Here is a 23,496-nt window from a genome sequence, read left to right as displayed (position 1 = left end):
TGCTCTGGGACTGTCAGCTCTCCTTCACAGCTGATTTGTATTCATGGGCTTTGTGTTGCATCGCATTGCCCTGACCTGACATTTTCATATTTGACTCATCTGATTGGCCCTGTGGTAGGAAGACAGCCTGCTGATGCCATCGCTTGATAAATGTGGTTAGGATGTTGCTCCTACTTGAACATCAATGTTACAATATATATATCTATATATATATAGATATATATATAGATATATATATAGATATAGATATATAGATGTATGTATGTATGTATATATATATATCTATATATATATATATAGATATATATATATAGATATATATATATAGATATAATTTTTATATATATATGTATATATATATATACATATATGTATATGTATGTATAATTTCAAATAAACCAGGGGCAGAAAATAACAAGGACACAGTGTCATGGATGTGGTATTCAGAATCAGGTTTTATATCAGCTATAATAAAGATACATCTTTAATTTCCAGAGTAAGAACTATCCTTGTTTGCCATCAGTCTCAACTGAGACCTCAAGAGAAATCTTTATCAGTCTGTGGAATAGCAGAAAATAGAATGTCCCCCCCCCCTGTCCATACCAGTTTAGCCACCTTGCTCAAGTACTTGCAAAATAAGCAGAACACTGAGCAGTTGCAGTTCTGCCTGGCTGGTTAATGCAATAAGAAAAACATCCCTCAAACTAAGTTGGGTCAGCCCGCTGACAGGCACTGACTTAACTTGTTTACCTGGACTTAAACATTACACTGGACACAAACAAGAGGCCAGAATTGACATATTCCATCTAGTATTTTTTTGTCAATTGATAATGACAATGGCCCATTGCCTTTCCATCATTTGTAGAGACTGTTAGGCCTGTCGAGCTTTGTGTCCTTGCACAGTTAACCATGATAGCAGTTGTAGAAACATCAGCTGAAATGTATTGAGTTCCTGATTTCACACGGAGGTTGAGTGAAGCAGGTAATGAAATTTCTGGCCAGCCACTGTCGATGCTGCTGTCAGAAATGACAACTGCAATTAGCAGATTTCCTCCGTACAAATTGTGTGCGTTGGTTGGAAATAGTGTCTGTGGCTGATTGGTTTGGTAAAAGCTCTGGGCACTATAGTCAGCATTTTAACCAGATGAGTAATTAAATGCCTAAAGAATGGGGACTAACCAAGGGATTTTCCATACTAACACTATGGTGTCTAACAATTGGGCAATTAAATATTTAAGAGTAGAAGCATGTGGCACTGAATATCACATGTAACTCTTAAATATGGTTTTCAAAGTAACAAAATGACAAAATAATATGCGGTAGCATTAACTAACACTCGACTTCCTCACTCTGTAGTAATGTTGGCTTTGTTTTTGGTTTTGTAATGCGACCAGCCCCACCCATGATTGCATTTCCTACATCCCTATGAACACACAGACAACATATGAAGAAAACCAAAGCTTGTCCTGCATGTCTCCTGTGCCAGGTTACAGTTGCCAGGCTCTGATTGGATGATAAATTCATAGGTTTTTTTTCTTTCTTTTTTTTTTGTCCACCCCCGTTCATTTCGTCAGATCCAGCATCCCAGGTGCAGTGTGGGATTTAGTAACACCCTCTACTTAAACGGGCTCACAGCAGGGACACACCTTCCCTTTGCTGCTCCACATCCAACCAGCCACCTTTCAATAACCAGCCATTTTCTCCTCTTGTTCACCTCCTCCCGACACCATCCCTGCTACACGTGTCCTGCAATTATACCAACTACCAGACCCTAAAGCCCTGACAGTCACACCTACTGAGTCAAGACACATTTAATTAAAATATCCTCAATTTTATGATCTTTAAAATATATTCTGACATGCCGATACCATGGACAATAAAATGCTTAACGGAAAAAGTGGAACTGAGATTCCTCTGCTCTTTTGAACTTGAACACACGTGTGACTGGGTGACTGTGTATGACATTTAATGCTATCACATAGAGTTTAAGGCATTAGCATCATCTCAGTGGAAGCAAGTGTAATTGAGACATGGCACATGGTCAGAAATCTGATGGCAAGCTGTGTTTAAATGGAAATTGAGAGATCAGGCAACATCAGTTAGTGCTGATTATGTTACTCTGAGAACAGTTCAGAACTGGGATAGATGCATGTGTTTGTGGATTAAACCCATCTGGTTCGCTCTATTATGAGGGCTGTTAAGGAGAATGTTTAATTTTGCTTGACGTGGCATAAGGAATGGCATGTAGCAGGTGCTAAGTAGACTAACAAACTCATAAACGCAAAAATATATCCCAAATTGTGCTGCTTTTCTTCTCAGGCTTTCGGGCGACCACCAGTTCACTTGCTTGCACTTTTTTAATAAGACAAAAGAGAAAAAAAAACACACACAAGGCAAACGACATCTGTGCCACAAGAGTCAGGTTCTTCAGTGTATGACGCGCAGTATCTCATTTAGCAAAGATGTTTATTAGTTCATGTGGGGGGGGGGATAACGCTGCGAGCAACACGCTGCTGTTTGGCTGGTATCAAGCCTCCATCACTGTCACAAGGATGACAGGAAAACTGAGACCAGCTGCCCAAGCCCATTACTGCAATTAACAGTGATGGGAATTTGCAAACGCACATACACATGCATGTGCACACACACAGTCACACACAACCATACACTCACGTCCTGTGACACATTTAACTGTCTGGCTTGAGTTCTAATGGAAGGACTGGCCTCGGCTTTTAAAAGCGGTCAATTAAGCCCAGTTGAAGGAAGGAGGGAACTCGGCTTGTAACTTAATGAATGTCAGGAGACGAGTAATAATGACGTGTCTGGAGAATATGACTCTGGCATGAAAATGAGCTCATCCAGACTGCCGCCTTGGCGATAATAGCGATTTATGTGATAGGGACGTAACATGTACCCATCTGTGGAGCGTGACCTGTGAATGAAAATTAACTGATTAATACCGTCTTTGTTACAGAGGAGGATGGTAGTTACAGGCCACCAGGCACGAGGTCACAGGTTTGTCCGCTGCAAACCTTAGCTCTTAGTGGTGTCTAATGTTTAATATGTAATTCACAAGTAATTCTCATCAGACAGTACCAATTATTTTAAAAAGCCAGTTATCTGCCCAATTAAGCTTCTCACCGATTAATTGTTCTGTGGCAAGAAACATCCTTGTCCGATCACACAATAAAATTTCAAACTGTGTGGGTTCATTTCTTTAAGTGCGTGCTCTCAGAGCACCATGTGGATTCCTATTCCAGTTCCCACCAACCAATGCATTCAAAACAATAAAAATCATTTTCTCTGTACTGTGGTGCAATCCTAAACGTTGACATGATTGGACCATTATGAAAAAGATCCTTATATTGTCCTGTTCAGTTAGACCCCTCTCTGTGTCATGTTCACTGTCATTTCTTTTCATGTTGCTCTCATGGCCACATATATTGGTTTTTTTTTTTGGAAAAGTGCAAAGCATCTTCTAAATGACACAAAAAAAAATCATATGTGGCACCATGAATTAATTAGGAGAATATAGTTTCAAATAATAAACTTTTTTTTTTCTATCATCACATGATAAAGTGGATCATTATATTACATAGCCCTAGTTTTCAGTATACTGCAGCAGTTAAATCATTCAAGGCCTGCTTGTGACATCAGTGTGAACATGATGTACGAGGTAAATTCACAGCTAGTGAATTAGAGCTATACTTTCTTCTTCATCCCTCGCTCCCTTCTTGTTTCCTTATTCAGCCTCTCTCTTTCTCCTTCCTGACTGTCTTTTAAACCTACTGAAATTGATCCTGGCCTATTTTCTGCTCCTTATACTCCCTGAAGTCAGCAGAAATGGGCTTTTTCATTGTGTTATTTAGCTTCCTCTAACATCATGTCATTTCTGAACACACCAGCATGAGGGGAGTGAAGAATATATTGTGTTTTTCTGTTGTATTATCAATGGACACCGGGTGGAAAGTAGTTTCTTCTGCTATTATTTTGTCCTCCTTTTAACCGTGTTATATTTAAATAGTTGAATAATATCTGGTGGAGGTGGTAAAGTTTTCTTGAATTAGATTCGCCTCTGGCATTATGAAAGTAAAGTAAAATAGAAAATAGAATTGCATGATTAGGAGTGATTCAGGAACGTCACTTGAAAGAGAGATGACACGTCAGTGCTTTAGGTGAATATTTATGTCCTGTTTTATGTTGTCCCTCTTCCCACCGCGAGTGTACATTACATCTGTTTGTAGCTCAATGCAACTTTGAGATGACTCTTGTTCCACTTAGTTAGAACTCAGCACTGTCCTCCTGCCAGCCATCATTGTAAACACAGCAGCACTCCTTGCCAAAGTACTTCCACAGATGGCTCAATGAAGCTCTCTGCAGTGTTGTTCCTGTTTATTCAGCACTGCTCATCCCCTTAATGAAATAGCTTCATTACAGCAATTTGCACTCATTCAGCATTCCATGAGAGCACATACAGATGCTCGAGTTGCACCGGTAGCTGTTGCGGAAAATAACTTGCCCCGCTCTTTAAACACAGCGGTCATTCTGATGACTGGGAAACCTTACTTAATGTGTTTGTCACATCGCATGTTTTCATGCCTCTGATGCGTTTTACCCTCTCTGTCTTAGTCGCTCATTTCACTTGTGTACTTACGGCAGCCGAAACAAAACGTTCTAGAACCAAGCAGTGGAGACATTATGCATGTGGGAATTTAGTTTGGTTGTCCTGAGGCCCATAGTTCATTTCAACTTTCAGCCTCCTCAGCACAGTCTTGTCACTGCTTTTGGAGCCCTCTTGCATGGGACAAAAAAAATCACATTTTATGTCCACTTTAAGGGAATACTAAAGATAAAGTAAAGAAATACTAGACCACCTTCACATCACTCAACACTGCAAAGGTTGTTGCTCTGAGAGGGACTGTTAGTCTTGATGGCCATTTCCTGAGCACACTATGCACCATTTGTTTAATCATCTTTGTGTTATTAGAAAGCCAATATAAATTACCATAGGTTACCATGAGTCATTTGTTATAAGTGGCCATAAATCACAGTGAGTTCAATTAAGATATTGCCCACCTTTGTTGTGCTAAGACGTGCAGCTGAGAGAACCAAAGAAAAAAACCCTCAAATGATTCACCTCACAGCCTCAGTAATCATCTTCAGACCTGGTTACACCAGCGTCGCCGCTAATATATCCTCCAACGACAGTAGTCTTTCGTTGCTCTTTGCATAATATCACAGCACTTCAAAGCGCTGTGCTCTAATGACCCAATACAGTCAAAGGGAATACAATAGAGTAGTGTCAAGTGCAATCTGAGGTGCACAACAAAGTGTCTCGCTGCCAACTCTAACTCATTGGATTCATTCATCTCCTGTCACTCCACCTGTTCATTGTTTAGGTGCAATCACTGAGCTGTATGATGGTTTAAATATGAAATTATAAATAATTATCAACAGTTTTTACTCGGTTCACTTCCCTTTTTTTATATGAATGCACTCTTCACATAAAATGTTGATATTTGAACTGAAAATATGCATGGAGTGCTGCCTCCATATGTATTTTAGTGCGACACATAGAATATGTATTTGCTACCAATTCTAGCATCCAGTGGCTTTGATATCACCATGCTTAGTATTCATGCTTTTCCCTCGTCCTGCTCTCATCATGAAAGGATATGATTTTCACATTCCTTAAAGGTCCCGAAGACCCCAGCCATGTTAAAGATGAAGCGCCACGTGTGTCTCTGTTACCTGTTCCAATAAACAAGCAGGAAATTGAAAGTAGCAATTCTTGACAGGAGGGCGAACCTGTCTGAGATGGGATTTTCGTGACATTTGAGTGTCCTTTGCTTTTCTGTGCTTATTTAACTTTTTTATGTGCCCATGTGGGTGGTGGAGACTTGTCTGGCCATTATTTATTTATTTATTTATTTATTTAAATAAACCATTCTCAAGTGAGCTCTGTTTCTCATCCATGGCGACAAAGCGCTTTGCAACATCAGAAGATCAGGATTGTCTTTGATCCAAGGGTGTAGTGAAGAGGCAATCTGTCTGTTAATTGTCCACTGCTAAGCAGACTGGTAGGATCTGCAGTCAGTGGACACGGGTGGAACGACTCGTCGCACTTTCAGCTGTAATGCATTACTTTTCGGATCAGTGTTGCCGTGCAGCATCTCGGCACTAATTTGACATTTCACAGCTCCAACTTGATGATTTCATATCCTGTAATTGGAGTGCAAATCCCCAGTGGTTGTCTCTGTGGCTCTCATTGTTGAAGCCGTTGCATTTCCTGACAGATTTTGCCTATTGCATTCATGCATGCTAAATAGGCACCAGGTCATTTTGAAGCCGATAAGGGACGACATGGTCACGCAAGAATAAAATCGACAATAATATCGATGGAAGGGGCTGGGAAACAAAAGATGACCGCTGCTGATGCCGGCAGCTGGCCATGCCTTCTGTGACAGGGGAGCCGCCAGTGCATTCGTCATGACATGTTTTCTCCCCATACTAAATGTTTTTCATCAGTTCTTCAGCAGAGTGTGAAATTAGCATTACATAACTGAATGACTGTGCCATCAAAAGATAAGGTCTAGAGAATGTTTAAAAACGGCTTTCTTCAGTGTTTTTACCGAAGTGAGGACCTATTTAGGTACTGTACCTAATTGTACAAGAAAACCCTAAATAACATGAGCATCTACAAACAAGCTGAGCTAATGGTATCAGCTGTCTGGGCAACAGTGCAGCCATTCCTCATAGATACTATGTAGCATGAAACTGCTTTATGTAATTGCTTTTTTAATCCGTTTGAACTATTGGGTCATTTGTTTTGGAGTCCTAGACAAACCTGCAGATTATTTGCCTTGTGGTAAATATTATTTACTGGAACAATGAACACTGAAGGAATCCTTACCCTCAAAATACAACGACAATGAGTTGTTTAGTAGCGAAGAACTCCAATTATTGTTTACAATGATGTGATTCATTCATGTTGACGACTACTACACTTTCAGAACAGCATTGTTCTTTACTAGATCACTTCATTGCTGTAAGTTAAATGTGGAAAATCAAAACCTTTTCTGTAGGAGATATTTAACAGACGTGTGTGTGCAGCAGATGGTTTCTGAAAACAAATCCTCCCAACACCTGACTGTCTTGATGTTGCCACAAGAAAAACACGTGTAAATCTCATCCCTTTATTACTTTATAAAGTCCAACAGAATTTACAACCAGCTCCCAAAAAAGCTTTCTCTATTTGTACATTAAAGTTTTTTTTGGACACTAAATCCGTCTAACCATAAAATCGCAATTGTTAATCCTATTTTCGTGCCCTCGGAGAAATTTGGATTCGATTTAGTTTGCTCCATATGTTTAACATTTGGGTCCAACATGAAACCTTGTGGATAGGCCCGGGGCCTTTCACATAGTGGCAGATGGTGGATTATCCAAACAAGCGGACAAATTACCTAGGATGCCCCTCTGTGCCAGGGCACTGTTGAGAGCGACTGAGGGGCCAGCAGACAGACCTGCCAGCAGTGGGTCAGCTGGCACCGTGGGCTGCTCACACACTGCCCTGTCTCACTTCCTGTCACCTACCTCTGTTCCCCATTTTTCACTGACAGCTCTAACTCTTTCCTTTTCCTCTTGGTAAAGTCTTGGAGCAGATTCTGTTGTTTTTCGTCGGTTTTTAGGCGGAGGTAATAGCTTTGAGTCGTGAATAAATGCTGCAGATGCATTTATTTTGATCGAGTTCATCTCCCGTTGCTTGTCGCGAAAGGAGGCCGTGTAATTATACGGCCAACAAATGGCCCTTGTTCCACCAGAATGTGTTGTAGATAAAACAATAAAAAACAAGGTAGCGGTGTCATTAGTTCAGCTGAGCTCCATTTCTGGAAGCGACACGTACAAGGCTAATCTCGTTTAGTCCATAAGAGTTCTAGGAAGCCATGTGTCACCTTCCAGAAAATGTCCAGGACACTTAATTCACTATTGTCATACAATAGACCTTGATGGTGATAAATGATGCTTTTAGGAGGTGAGTCTAAAGTCCTAATAGTGATCAAATGCCTCTTTCCTAATTGAATTGTCCTGCAGACATTACACAGTCCATGTAAGTGTATCAGAACTGAAGACTTTTTTGTGCTCTGTTCCAACAGAGCCTGAATGGCTGATGAATGTTATTAATGAAGCCTGCTAATGCAAGCAGACAGCCATTCAAATGTAACCATTTCAAGGGAGCAAAGCCGTTATGGTGGAATAATCCCCTTCATCCACAACAACCACATCATCTATTTAAGCCGTTCATGTATTTATGCATGAGTTCTCGGAGTCATCAGCATTTTTCAGCCGCATCTCTGCCTCTCCGTTCCTTGCGTCCGACCAGGACGCACACACACACTCCTGAGCTGAGCTCCCCGTTTCACAGGCTGCCAGCGCAAAAGGTCAGCCATCATTTAGCCAGCAGAAAATGTGTTTGCTGGTGCCTCATCCTCCGTGGGTATGTCCAAAAGAATTTACACAACAGCAGAGGAAAATGTCAGTACATGGCAGGCATGATCACGCCACACTTTTGGCTTTCTTCTACCTGAGTTGTGAGTTGCGTGGATTAGCAGAGAACGACCTCTTTGAAAACAGTATGACACACAACGATGAATCATTGTGTTTTCTCTTGGTTTAATCACAGTGTGTGCATAGAAACATGACATTGAGTCATCAGAGAGCTTGTGTGTGTGTGTGAAAGAATCTGAAAGATTCTGGAGAATCTGAGGCTGGAGGAATTGGCCCCTCCTTTTCCTGACAGGATTCTGGTCGCTTCCTATGTCTCAGCAGGAAGTACAAGAAGTCAGACTTTTTTTTTTTCCTTTTTTTTTTCCAGTCTTTAATCTCCACACCCACAGGACAGAAGCCTCTGTTTTATCCATGTGTTTAGGAGGACATGTCTCGTACACTGCTGGAACATTCTGCCTTCATGTTTGTCAGTTTGTCTCTCTGCCTTTTGTCTGTTTCACATTTCACACACACATAGAAGGCAGGGAACATATTTAGCCGAGTAGACGCACATTATACTCTTCTCTCTCTCTCACTCATCATAAATCACAAGTCTCTTACACACTACTAGAGTTGGCAAACGTACTCCCTCTAACCCGTTCTTCATGCCTAATTTCCTGTCACACTGACTTTTCTCAGTAAAAAAAACAACCAAAAACCCGTTTTATTCACCGGAGAAAACGGAGAACACAAGTTAGAATTACACTTGTCAGAGGTTAACGGCACAACTGTGCATAGCAGAGAGATTAGGACTGTTCAACATTCAGTCCCCTCACTAGTGTGGAATCCAGTCTGTATGTGTGTGTTCCCCGAAGAGAGCTGATGGGCAGCAGTCAGCGAGGGAAGCAGCAGGTGCAAGAATGTGTCAGCAGCTCCGAGCAGGATGGTTTTTGTCAGCCCGCCCTCGGCTAACTCCGAGTCCGAGGGTGTGCCGTTGTGAAGGCATCTCATACGTAGGTACAGGCGTGGTTGTCAGCCCCTGGTATGAACTATGTGCATCAGTTATCTGTGCCCTCCGATGTCTTCGTGTAAGGAATAGGCCTCTATTTTTTTAGCTGGCCTCACTTGTATGAGCAAAGTCGCCCACACAGCTGGAGGAGGAGAGGAATCCAGAAACCTTCCATTTGCTGGTTCTGACTGGAAACCAGGCTCACAGGCAGATATGCAGCCTTGTGAGGCTCTGACCTGGTATTTTAGACCGCTGTAATGAATGGTTTTCCTCTACAAGGTGGAGTTTTCAGCATGTGTGTATCTGTCTGGGAGTGCGCGTACGCTTGCGTGCGTGAATAATTATAGTAGAAAATGAGTGGTGTGCTATTCCCTCTGAATAGCATGACGTAAAGAGGGAGATGGCTTAAATCAACACCAGCATTCCTCTATGAAACACGTTCGGCAGCTGCTCATAACTCTGTGATAACACACTCCCTGCCCTTGTGACAGAATGAGCTTCATCATGCCCATCGTCAGTACTGCATTAAGATTTTGTCAACATGTTTTTGGGAATAGAGTTTATTCCTAAAATAAAAACTTAGTTAGATACCTCAGTACTGCATGTTCTACTTTGACCGTAGTAATAAGATGTTATCCTTGTGTGCTTGTTTTTATCTAATTCATACAGTAGCTGGGAAAAACTTAAATGACACAAGCAGTTATGTAATATGTAATATATGTAATGTCAAACTAGCTTCTGCTTTGTCATCTACAGCATGACTAAAGATTGTTCTCAACCACCTCCTGAAAGTTTCTTTCCACAATGGCAGCAGCATGTTATTGGATCCGGGAAAGGGGGATGAAGCAAAGATTACTCATGTAGCATCATGCTTTTTTATGGCTCTGAGCGTTTTTATGGGATTGCCACTGACTTGTAACCGCTTCTACTTGCTCACAGCCTATGAGAAATGACCGTGCAACTCCCAAGCCCGATTCCAGGCAGTTGTTAATACCGATGCAGCATTAGTGACACTGCCCTTTCCAAAAACACTGCGTTGGCAGGGATCGCTCCTTAAGCCGTAGATTCACTAGTGGTATTTTTGGGGGATTTGTGTCTGTAAAAGTCAGTGGTGCACTGATGGATGTTTGGCAGAGTTTCCCCTTGAACGGCTAGTGGTGCTGCTGTTACTGTTTGCGAGGTTGGTGGAGGAGCCCACGTGGCACAGTGCAGCCACATGTCTGGGGCCCAGCCAAAAAAACAGGCGTCATAAAACTCAGGCGTGGAGCCTGACACAGCAGACACCGACAAAGTGTTATTAATGTGCAAAGTTATGATAGGTTGAGTTCAGTTTATGGTTGTTGTTTTTTTGTAAGTTATCAAATGACGTAACATGAGTTTAACAAGAAAAGACGTAATGAGGCGTCACCTGCAGCGCACGTCATATTTGTAAAACAATATCTTTAGCCTTCAGAAATTTAAATATGTTTCTGCCAATAATTTAATTGTGGTATTTTGACCCAAGGTCACCAAAGGTATTGTGTATATACTATCTCATGAAAGAATGACAGGAGTGTAGGGGGTGTTAATAGATTAGCCGTGATAGCAGTAGCTTCGTCAAGGTGTACATTGCAGCTTTTGTTTTCATGGGTAATCAGTTTTGTTGAGCTCATTTTGTACAGCACACCCTCGGGGTCAATCTTTATTAATTGTCGCTTGGAGTTTCTGTTGGGTGTTTGACTCGTGATGGAAACTTCGCTTACCTTTTATGAGAGGGCTCTTTGTAGACTGTAAATACAGCAGATTTGACACTCCATTTGGAACAGGACTGAGCTGGTGCTGTCAGCTGTGTACTTGAGTGGGATTTGTATTTTGCTTTGTTTTTCTTTGTGTTTTGTTTTATGTCACCGTAAGTACGTACGTATCACTGCTCAGGTAGTTTACCAGTAAATCAGCCTCAGGTGGCCAAACAGTGAAAATGTGTTTGTGTCTTTTCAGCCAAAGCAACGTCCCCTCTTTTTTTGTGTGTATGTTGTGTGAGTTGTCTTGTTTACTCCTCGGGGGCAGGTGCTCAGCAGTATTGATTTTGTACACTCTCCTCATGAATTTTAAAATCCATTTGATTAACAGAGGGCTGTGAAAAAGCTAATGAAATTTCAGAGCCACATCCTTTTGTAAAAGAAGAAGAAGGGAAAAAAAAAGCATCATCTCATGCAGTGTTGTCAAATATTGATTTAAATGCCAACAAGGGATCTAGAATTTTTATTTTGATGCTGCGTGACAAAACGCTTATGAGATTAAATGAAGGGCAATGCCAAGACAATAATAGAAAATATGAAATCGCTATGGAGAAGGCTGAATAAAGACGGTGGCATTCTGTTAATGTCGGTCACATGCACACGTTTCTGACAGGTAGCCAGCAAACACATGAGAGAGAATAATCAGCATGGACAGGATTCAGTGTGTTTAAAAAAAAATAAAATAAATGCAACACATCTTGCTTACAACTTTGAATTAAGCTGTGTCTGAAAGATGCCAAAGACCTGATTACTCACCCTCTATATTTCATTTCTGTCACGTCTTCAGACAGTGTTGCTAAGAAAAAAAAAAAAAATGCAGATGACCATCTGCCACTCTGTGTTCACTCCTCCATTGTGTGCTGTAAACGGGCAGGTCCACACTCAACTGCACCTGCCTGGAGCTCAGTTGGCATATTTGTACCAACTGGTTGGCATGCGGTTGAAATCGATGAAAAGATGTGGCGGAACATAAGAGGATATGCTTTCTTCTCACTCGCTTGCATACCAGAGTCTAAAATGGCTGTGAGATCATGTCTGCTTACTTGAGTTCTGTCTGTAAAGTCGTGTCATCGCAGCACAGACCGTATTTCATGTGCCTCCTCTGCCCCGGCCAGCCTGACCTGTCAGAGTGAATCAGATTTGATGGGTCTGAGAAGTCTGACTGGACTCCAGAAGCTTCTCTGCGGGCTCTTTTATCTTTGATCTAATGGGAGCTGAAGAGGACAGACACACTAACGCACACATTGTAGACGTTTGTCCTTTGTCGCTCATTGGTTGAAATACAGACAGCGCGACACGCCACGGACTAGAGTGAGCTGATATTGTTGTCGACAGAGCAGTCACAGTGTGAATTGCATCATATTCATTATTAGGAACAGGCTTTTTATGTTTTGCTGCGTTGTGGTTTAATATATCTATTCATTTTTATAGCCAAAAAAACACAAATCTGGAGAGTAAACAACGCTACAGCCTCAAGCTCTAGTCAGACACGTGTGCATTCGATTTTAATTAGGCTGTGTTGAATTGCAGGTGTCTCAGATAGCTGGCCTGGACTGTTTTTGGATGTCTGATTCAGATCCATACGTCTGGCTGTGTTTACTCTACTTTTTTTTTATATTACTCTGCTTTGAGCCGTGTACTGTGTTGTGACCGATTTGAAAGAAAATGATTTCAACAGCAGAGACAAGACAAGCTGCTTAAGTTTCAAATTGCCGCTCTCCCTGAAGGATAAATTCATTTTAAATTCATTGTGTGCGCCACTGACACAAGTTCCTCTGTATCATTTGAAATCTTTTTGTAAAAGTAGTTGTAGCAGTAATAATAACATCTATTAACTAAATATATACATGTATAAAAGTGTTTGGGCCACCTGCTCATTACAGCTGCAGGAGCTTTTATGACATCCTGTTTAAATCCATAGGTATTGATATGGAGTTTGCAGCAGTCACAGCTTCCATTCGTCTTGGAAGGAGTGCATCTGCGGGAATGTTTGACCATTCAACCAGAAAAGCATTTGTGAGCTCAGACACTGATGTTGGACGAGAGGGCCTGGCTTGCGATCTCCATTCTCGTTTAGCTCAAAGGTGTTTGATTGGTTGAGGTCAGGGCGCTGTGCTGGACACACCTGAGCATGCACGCCTTCACGGACCTTGCTTTGTGCACTGGGACACAGTCATGCTGGACCAGAAAAGAGCCTTTCCCAAACTGTTCCCACCAAGTTAGAGGTATAATTCGTCCAAAATGTCTTGATGAGCTGAAGCATTATTATTTCCCTTCACTGTAACGAGGGGCCTAAGTCAACTCCAGAAGTATAATCCCATACTATTAGCCCCCTCCACCAAACTTTACAGATGACACAATGCAGTCAAGCAGGTAACGTTCTCCTGGCATTCACCAAACCCAGACTCATCCATCAAACTGTAAGATAGAGAAGCATGATTCATTAATCCACTGAATAAATCTGCTCCAGAGTGAAGTGGCAGCGTGTTTTACAACACATTTCAAACTGACTTGTGGCATCCTTGACAGGATCACACTCAAATTCACTTGGCTGTATAGAATAACCCGTTCTTTTTGCAGGTTTTTAGAGCTAAAACAATTAATAGATTACTAAATTTTGATAATTGATTATTCGTTTTGAAGCTTTTTTTCATGATTAAAACAATATTTCCGATTGTTTTAGCTTCTTAAATCTGTGTATTTTCCTCATGTCTTTGCTCTGGATAACAAAGAAATCATTGAAAATTAATCATTTTGGTTTGTGGACAAAACAAGACATTTGAGAACATCATCATTTCCAGGTTTGAAACGCCAATCCACATTTCTTAAGGTTTTCTGATATTTCATGGACCAAACGATTAATCGAGAAAATAATCGACAGATGAATCGATTATGAAAATAATCCTTAGTTGCCAAGCTACATTTTTTAAGGCAGACTGTATGACTTTTGTTTTATACCACACCCCCAACCTCTCAGACCTCAACAGCACAGCCACTACACGCAGAGCTCACACTATAGCACTTGACCCCAGTCACCCACTTCATCTATACTTTGTGATCCTTCCATCAGGCCACCGTTACAAGTCACTCAGCTGGAAAAAAGTCAGGTTCAGCAAAAGTTTCATCCCCAATGCAATAACTGAACTGAACAAGTAGGTTGGTGGTGGCTACATGCTGCTACATCATTGTTTCGTATTCACTGTCTCCCATGTTTTCATGTACTACGGAGAGTGAAGAAATATTTCCTGGAAAGGACAATAAAACTAGTATTATCCACCATAACCTCCTATGTTTTGGTGCCGTTAGTCTTACCCGTTGTGTAATCTGTTGGTGGTTATGTTGTGTTTTATTCAGACGAGGTTATGGGCGATCAGCTTGCTCACTGTAATGTAAACATTGTTGGCAGCTTATGTGCTAATCCACCTAAACTGTATTTACCTGCCCGCTCCTCGTATGGTAATCAGGGAGTCAAAAAGCTGCATGCACAGAGGAAGACCAAGGTCACCGCTGTTTAACTATTTGCATTGCCAGAGCTTTGTTAATGCACGCTTCCCAGAGGACATGCACGTCCTGAGACTGCATGGATTGGTAAACACATCACAACGCTGCTCCAGCAGAAGTGGCCATCGCAGATAAAGGGAACAGATCAATACCAATCCTTCCAGCGTTCTCTTTTCCCTTTTCGTCTGAAGATGAAAACTGCTTTTTTATTTAAATTTTTTGGTTGTTTTGTTTTTTGGCTCCAGTTTCATCCTCATTATATACTTGATATGCCTCTTAAAAAGCTTCAACGTTGAAGTTCAGGAATGGTAAAAGTGGTATTATGCCTGTAAAAGCTGCTGCAGTTTCCACTCACTGTCATATTAGTAAGAGTAAAACTGGCCGTGCAGATCGCAGCAACACGGAGAAAATATTTGCTGCTATCCTCTGTTTGTAATCCTGTTTGTGAATAAAATGTCGGGGTTTCAGCATGCATCCGTCTTTGCTAACGAGAGACTGCCCAAGGAGAGTACAGTGACTGTCGGCTTCGCTCAGCATGGAGGCGATGGAACTTAATTTCCCACAGATTTCTTAGCGGTAGCTTCTGTCTGCATTGTTGTGCTGCAGGCAAACATTATAAGATTATCATTCAATAAGAGGAAAAAAAACATATTGAAGAATTTCTTTAAACTTCCAGGAAGTTATGCACATTTGTGTGTTCTGGCTTTGTTTGAATAAGCATTCTTAACAAAGACGCTACTTGATCAGGCCTTTTTGAGGCGTCAGATGTAAATGTAGTTGTGTTGTGAATTCACACTCTGTCCGACCCATGTCTTCATTAGTTGCTTGGCTACAGTATTCCTCTTGTGCATGAATAAGACTTTTCTCTCACATGTCTTCCGACGGAGAAGAGTAGAATGAGCAGTCCTGACATTCCTTGTGGGAATGTGAGCTGGTTGAAGGGTTGAGTTAGCGAGGGGGGTGGGTATGAGTGGGTCTGCTGACTGTTGCTGGAGGCCTATCACCATTAATGGGCTATTGACCCTTCTTCGCGTGGGGGCATGAAGTGACTATTTATCACAGCCACATCCCCGTGTCATCGGACTCCCATGTCCCCATCCACTGCAGCCACACAGGCAGATTATTTGGCATCATGTCAAGAGGCGCTCACTGGTGTTGGCCAACTCATCCTTCATTTCTCTTCCTATCCCTGCTTCTCTCACTCTCTGTACGTTTATCTCCTCTCGTCCTCCCCCGTTCACTTTGCAGAACCAATCCCATCCTCGCGCTGCCTTGGCCTCCTTAGCAGTCACACACAATCTGAACTCTTGGTGCACCCTCCTCTAATCCACCACCAGTCTTATCTACGCGCAGATACAATAGCCACAGAGCGAGCACGGCTCTGAATCGCAGCCTGCAGAAAAAACAGTTGCTCAACTTCCACAATGCTGCGGGCATCAGCATCCGCCAAGCAGCCTGTCACTGCCTCGCAATAAGCCCTTTTCACTGTGCTTCAAGAAAAGGTCCCAGCATCTGCGTGTTTGACGATCATCCAGGTGGTATTTCTGCAGTGCAATCAGGCAAAACCGTGTCAGTTTGCTGATCTGAAGGCTGTTTTGGGATCCGTGTAGGTTGGTGTGGGCACCTTTTCAAACGGCTGTCCCCATTCATCTTATATTAATGAGCTTTCACCTGAGTCCTAATGACCTGTAATTGCAATGGTGCGCCACGCTGGATCAATGGCACCGTCCACGCAGTGGCCCTGCAGTGGACAGTCATTTACATAGGTGAGGCATTGCCAGTGTTACGACGTGAGGCTCCATCAAACCACAGGGAGTCCCTCAGTGGTATTCCATCATTCCACGTTAAAGAGCAAATCCACTTAATTAGCCGTTGAATGCCAGACTTTGTTCATTAACAGTCATTTCAGTGATCATAGGAAACTCTGTCAGCTTGTCTGACTTTGTGCTATCAATCCGTGCAAGAACTGTTATATTTACACATATTCAGGGTAACATGCAGACATCTATCCACCATCTTCACGAGTTGCCTGGCGTTTGATTTATGTGTTGTCTAGTCTTATACGTCAATAGAGGTGAACAGTGTAATATGCTGCCAGAGGGCATTACCATGGTTGTGTGACATCAGTTATCGGAGCTCTACAGTATACTTGTTTGTATAAGGCTTTATTAAAAAAAGAAAAGTTTGCACACAGCACTCTTCTTCTTTTGTTTTTGGTGTAGCAGCGTTACAGCACCACTTACAGGCCTGGCATATGTACTGCAGAGTCGTTTTGGACATTTCATATTGATAAAGACATTTCCCGAAAGGCCGTGTTTACAGAGAACTTTCAAAGCGACAAAGAGAAAGGTTGTTTATGTTTCATTCAGTTTCTGTGTGGAAACAAACTATTTAACTGGGAACATTTTTCATGGAAAGCGAAAGCGAGCATTCAAATAATGTGTTCATTAGCTCCTGGACATAGAGGACCTTTTCACGACCACATTCTCCTCCCATCACTCTCCTTAACTTTTGCCGCATTCTCTGTTTATTTCTCCGTGTGTGACGAATTTGCATCACCTGCCTGTGTCTAATTCTCAAACCTCCCCCCTTTCTCTGTTCACCTGCTGTTGCTCTTTGTCTCGTTCTCGTTTTTGATCCATTTCCTCTGATACTTCCTTTTATTCATATGTGCTACTTAGTCTGGTTTACTTCTGTCATCAACCTCCTCCTCCTTGTTTTCTGATTTATCTGTGTTGTCTCTTTTCGGCTTACTCTCTGCTTCAATTGGGGAATGAATCGATATACATGTCAGCGTGTTGTGGAAGACACTCTTCAGCTTCTCTTCCTTTAGGCATTGAGGGAAAGCACTCACACACATACACAAGCATTGGCAAGACTTCACCGGGCCGTGTGACTGGATGCACAAATCTTAACGGCCATTTAATGTTGACGTGAACAATGCACATACGTAACTCGTTTGAAAGGCTTTTAGATTGGATTTTCTAACATTAGTCCACTCTGGCAACCCAGCTCTTTGGATCTGTTTCAAAGAGCCACTCTTGTGTCATTACATGAGGTACAGCTTCGAGAAGAAAAAAGCATTTATAAGCAAGCACAAGCCAAAAATAGTGTAGCGAGACCCAAAATACTCGTCTCTCAAGGCCAAAGCAGGAATACACTTTGGCTGAACCTCACCTTCTAGGCTTTCCAATAGTGTGTGTGTGTGTGTGTGTGTGTGTGTGTGTGTGTGTGTGTGTGTGTGTGTGTGTGTGTGTGTGTGTGTGTGTGTGTGTGTGTGTGTGTGTGTGTGTGTGTGTGTGTGTGTGTGTGAGAGAGAGACAGGCAGGCAGAAGCCTGAAGTGTACCCACCACAAGCCTGGCACAGTAGGAAGGAGAGTGAGAGAAAAAGAAACAGCACGGCTGCTTTTGTTTTTCTTCTGTTTTTGTTCTGTCACAAGGCTGATGGAGATGCAGCAGCACACAATTTCCTCACAAAAAGACAAAGCCTGTCATGTGAACACAAAGGCGGCAGGCGCATGGCTCGCGGAAAAAAAGAAAAGAGAAAAAAAAAGCCGTGCTTATTGATTGCTGACACTTCAAATTGTCTCCAAATATCAAATCAAGCAAAAAGAGAGATTGAGGGATGAAGCACAGATGCTAATTTTCCTCCCTTTGTGGAACAATGTTATCAGAATTATGGAATACATCAGCACAGAGCAATGAAGGTTGTTTTATCTTTGCTTATTGTTAACCATTTTTCCAGAGGGAACAGTTGAGGCAAAAGTTTTTTTTCTATCTCCACTGATGGAAGCAGAATGACACTCCGTAGTCGCAGGCCGCCATGGGTCAAGAAACAAACACCTTCCCTTGTCAGCCTGCTCTTTGACTGACGCACAGTACCTGTGTGTGTGGTCCCCGGTACAGCTCAAATCTGTGACTGGCGCCCGCAGGATCGACAATGTTCACTCAGAATGAAGTGAACCAGAATGAACAGAATGAAGCTAAAGCTGCTGAAATGTCTCACTGCGACATACTATACAAGCCTTTCTGCGGACGCTCTGGAAAATGTGTCTTTCCTATGGAACAAGCTTGAACAAGCCGAGGCATGAGTTAACCGCGCATGCATGCAGTGATGTATACTCAGTTTCCTGTGTTACTTCATCGTATGAATGCAAGCAGCAGAGATCTGTCTTGTTCATAACCAGCCTGACGCAAATGACAATAGCTACGCCAGTGGAGGATTTCTTCAAGGGTGCTGTAGCTGGTGGAGCAGGCACATGCAATTCTTGAAACCTTGGGGTTTTTCTGACCGTTGTTTTCCTGTGGTGTAAAGTCAATCCCATTTAATCCTTCACCAGTGCAAAAAAAAAAAAGATTCCCCTCAATCAAATCTAGATTCACTGTGCCCCTAAAAGTGCCCCTAAGCGTCAACGTCTGTCTGGCTCAGTTGGCGTGGGTGGAAGTCTACATTTATCTGTAGAGACGGATAAATGTGTGTTTCTCTTACATTCTAGAACCTTTAACCTTGCAATCAAAGCACAGTTATATAGTTGTATAAATGATGTCCCTTTTATTGGTGGGCAATAACTGGATGAGGACAAATTAGACAGGAGTGGCTGATGAGGACTAAATGGCCTGGTCAGTCTTTTACATGCAGCCGGATGCATCTGCCAGGTTGGTTGAAGTTAATGCTTTTTGATTGAATCCAGAGCTCTCTTCCTGCCCTTGCACGACCATGATAATATGCCCCGAGGACTCCTAAGAGGAACAGGATCCTCCCTGGGTTTATTGCAAGGAATTTTTTCATCTCTCTCCCTTAGGATTAATCTCTCCAGTTCATGAACCAGGAGAAATGTTGATAACAAAGACGCTATCTGTTACTTGCTTCAAAACATCTCCATGCTCCTTATTTGGAGCTCACATGTGGAAACCTACAGTGTATTCAACTGATACATACTTTACAGTAGGGCTGGGCAATATAGGGAAACAATCTTATCTTGAATATATACTTTCTTGTTTGATGTTGATCGATATCGCAATATTAATCAAGTTTAAAGGTAAGGCTGGGGCATATGGCTTATAAATGATATCTGGATAATGTTAAGCTACATCCCAATTAGGGTTGCAAAGAAACTTTCCATGGGAACTTTAGTCGTGGAATTTTGGAAATCTTCCAAATACGAAACCTTCCATGGGAATTATTTATATATATATATATATATGTATATGTGTATATATGTATATGTATATATGTATGTATATATATGTATATGTATATATATACTTATATATATATGTATTTATATACATATATATACATACATACATATAGTATATATATATATATAGTATAGTATAGTATATATATAGTATGTTGCCCAGCCCTACTTTTATGACAGTCAGTCTCATTAAGGAGAATTGGTTCTGGGCTCAAAAGCAGCTGTTTTGTTCACAACAGTCTGCTCCACTGTCCCCTGCTGCTGCTGCTATATATATATGACTGTTGAATATCCCTTTGAGAGCAAGAGCAGCAAAAACCTTTTAGCGATTCAGAGTAGATTCACAGGTGTTTAAAATACTTAAAACATTCAGCACTTTAAATGGATAGTGTACTGATTTTAGTGGCATAAAATGTCATAAAACTGTTAAAAAAAAGACGGAGTAAAACTGGTAAATAACATTTTGCATTTTGGGGGTAAAGACCAAGTGAAGGGCAAAAGGCAAAAGAAAAGGAAGTGCAGCATCTGGACAGGAACTCCGACATCCGGGGAGGTACAAAGTCCATCGAGGGGGAGGGTGTGGTGCATGACCTCCCACCCTAAACAGAGGGTAGAGGTCAAAGATGGAAGATAGACTGCAGCTGCGTTGCAACATGCAAACCCCACTGCCATGCCAATCACTGCAATTTGCCTTGACAGATGTGTCCCCACCCGGTTTACCAAGCATGCTTTTAAAAGGAGCTGTCAGAGGGAGGAGGGAAGGAAACACTGAAGCAAACCAGAGAGCAGGAGGAGGAAGGGAAAGAGGCCAATAAGGTTCCTATCTGCAGGAGCAGGAGTCTCAATCCACTGCAGCAGTTAATCCAAGGCAGCGTGCATCCAATTAACTGTTACTTCCCTGATGTTTTACTCACCACTTCACCAGTAATACCCCATCCCCCATTTTACCCCATATGAGCAACCTCCGTTTGACTCTATCACCCCTTTCTACAGCTATTTGTTCTTCTGCAGGGGAGATAGGACCTCATCGTGTCAGCATCTCGTAATACCGAGTCTTTTAACTGCTAAGATCAAAGACTACAAGTTTGCCTAATGCAAGATTATGCTGAGATACCAGACCTGGCAGCCTCACCTCACTCCACCCCCTCTTCCTTCACCTCCACCACCACCAGCGGGTAGCTCCATTAGGCTGTTCGCATTGCTCATTTTTCCGCAAGAGCTCCCTTGGGCTAAGAGGCAATTATGCAGTAGTGTGGCATAATATTTCATTCTCTTCACATTGCATTGCACTATGGTGGCGCTGGCCGCTAACAGCTTCATGTGGCCCAGGAGGAAGGGTGCATGCTGCTAACAACTTCATTCGAGTAGAGGGAGATTGAAGACGGGAAGAAGAGGAAGCAGTAAAGGGAGGAGGAGGAGAGGAGATTCCATAAGGGCATGATGCTTCATTAGGAGTCTGGTCTCCACATGGAGAAAAGAAGGAATTCAATTTTATTTTTTGTATTTGAGGGAAGAATTTCATTCAGAAAATCTCTCTGAAATGGTAACGAACAAAAAGGACCACAAACCAGCAGCCAGCTCTTCTATATCTTTATCTTCTATAAATTTAACGCCTAATAAGAGATGTGCTGATGACGCGTTCGCACACGCGCACTTTGCATTACTGTAGGTGCGTGACGTTTTATGCTATCGGAAACATTCCAACGGTTTCTGAAAGAACGAACACGTCTGCATAGTTTCCAATGTTTTTTGGCCTGTTTTTGCACATCGAGAGACAAAGAAACCAGGCGGACATTTTGAGGGTTATGACTATTATACACACAGTATATAGACAGCAGTGACACAGCTTGATCTATGCACAAACCAGCATGCAGGAAAATGAGATTCAGGGTATACCGTGGAACAAAGTGTGGGTCGTCTTTCCTGCAACATCATGCCCATCATTTGTGTTTTCCCTACCACTATAACCGATAAAAAGCACACCATGTTGAGAGTCTAGTAGCTTTCCGCTCCAATGAATTCTTTTCTTGCCCTGCTCTCTCGCTCTCCATCTTCGGATGAGTGTCACGTCTCGTCAAGTAGCTGCTTTTAAAACCCGTTGAGAAATCTCTCGCCTCCCATGTCTGAGGTTGTAAAGTTCTTGTGCAATCTTCTCGTGGATGTGAGCCCAGCAAGAAATATCGGCGACAGTTTTAACCCCAGTGGTGTTGAGGCTGTAACGACAATATTGTTTGTTTGTTTGCTTTTTAATAATATTAAGTGATTTGACTTGATTGCTACGATTATTGTGGTCTTTAGTGACTGCAGTGGGATTTTCGACATTAACTTACGTCCCTACTGTATTTTTGAAGTACTAAGTGCTGTATTGAAAACTGCTTGGGTATTCACACTGAGAAGCAATTTATTTTTTAGTGCTGTTTGGTGTTCCAAATTAATTTAAATGTTTAACCTCCATTCATCTGCTGTTGGTTTGAGAGAGAGACGCTCACTGATGAGTGCGGTGTTCAGTCATACTTCAGTTCTGACAGAGCAGGCATGTATAGCTTGAGGCAAGGCAATTTTTTTTTAGGGGGGGTGGGGTTGGGGGGTGTTCAGTGTGTTCCCATCTCAGACCTGCCTCCTCTCTCCTCACTGCAGCTCTGCTGGTGTCTCTGTTTCTTCCTTCTGTCATTAGTTCAGGAACAGTAAACTGCCTCCTCATGTAAGAGGCCCCTTCCTGCTTCCACGCTACCTCAGCTGAGTGAGATACAACACGAGTGTGAGAGTTCCCAGCATACATTAAACACCTCGTTGACAGACCTACTTACCTACTTACGTCACCATTAAAACTCATAGAAATGGTCTAACTGTATTCACAACATGTGTATTATTTAAATAAGTTGTTTGACTTTAATTTTCACTTTTGCCCACTGTAGCAATTCCTACTTATCGTTAATTGTACCTGCCATGAAAGCTGGTAGTTTTGCTTTCTGAGTTTATAAAAAAAAAAAACCTCAGAAATTATTATTAAATATTATCACATTCACCATTACGTGTGTTGTTTTAGTGTCTCCTAAAGGGCGTTTACGGTGGTAAATCCTCGTTTCTCGTTTGCCGATGCTGTTGTTTCCCATGGATTTGCGTTAATGACCGGTCATTCTCCTCGATTCTAGAAATCCGATCCGGTGGACGAGGGCCTAAAGAAGGATCCGCGAGGCAGCTCCCTCTGTACGACACGCCATACGAGCCGACGGAGAACGGCGGAGACACGGACCCTGAGCACCCGCGCTGCCCAAGGGAAAGTCGGCTGCCCCAGGACGACGAGCGACCCCCCGAAGAGTATGACCAGCCCTGGGAGTGGAAGAAGGAGAGGATTTCCAAAGCATTTGCAGGTATGATCCACCAGTGCAGAGACAAGAGACGTCTGAACTTTATTACACCGAGATACCCATGATTTCTACGTAATCACATGACATAATATATGACTTAAGAAGAAATAAGTTAAACAAGTCTATGCTTTCCCACTGTACTTGTCTTACAT

General features: G+C 42.2%; 1 protein-coding gene across 4 annotated transcripts in view; it reads left to right on the top strand.

Moving 5' to 3' along the window:
• The window catches only part of LOC122772724 (SH2 domain-containing adapter protein F-like), an 89,440-nt gene that overhangs the window by 44,017 nt on the left and 21,927 nt on the right, over window positions 1-23,496 (top strand). For all 4 annotated transcript variants that reach the window (XM_044030954.1, XM_044030951.1, XM_044030952.1 and 1 more), the window contains exon 3: window positions 23,129-23,347. In XM_044030954.1, the coding sequence (XP_043886889.1) occupies window positions 23,129-23,347 (219 nt within the window). The remainder of the gene's footprint in view (window positions 1-23,128; window positions 23,348-23,496) is intronic.

This window comes from Solea senegalensis, linkage group LG7 (genome assembly GCF_019176455.1).
Source record: "Solea senegalensis isolate Sse05_10M linkage group LG7, IFAPA_SoseM_1, whole genome shotgun sequence".
Lineage (NCBI taxonomy): Eukaryota > Metazoa > Chordata > Actinopteri > Pleuronectiformes > Soleidae > Solea > Solea senegalensis.
The sequence above is the reverse complement of the archived record's forward strand: the minus strand, read 5'-3'. Positions and strand labels throughout refer to the sequence as shown.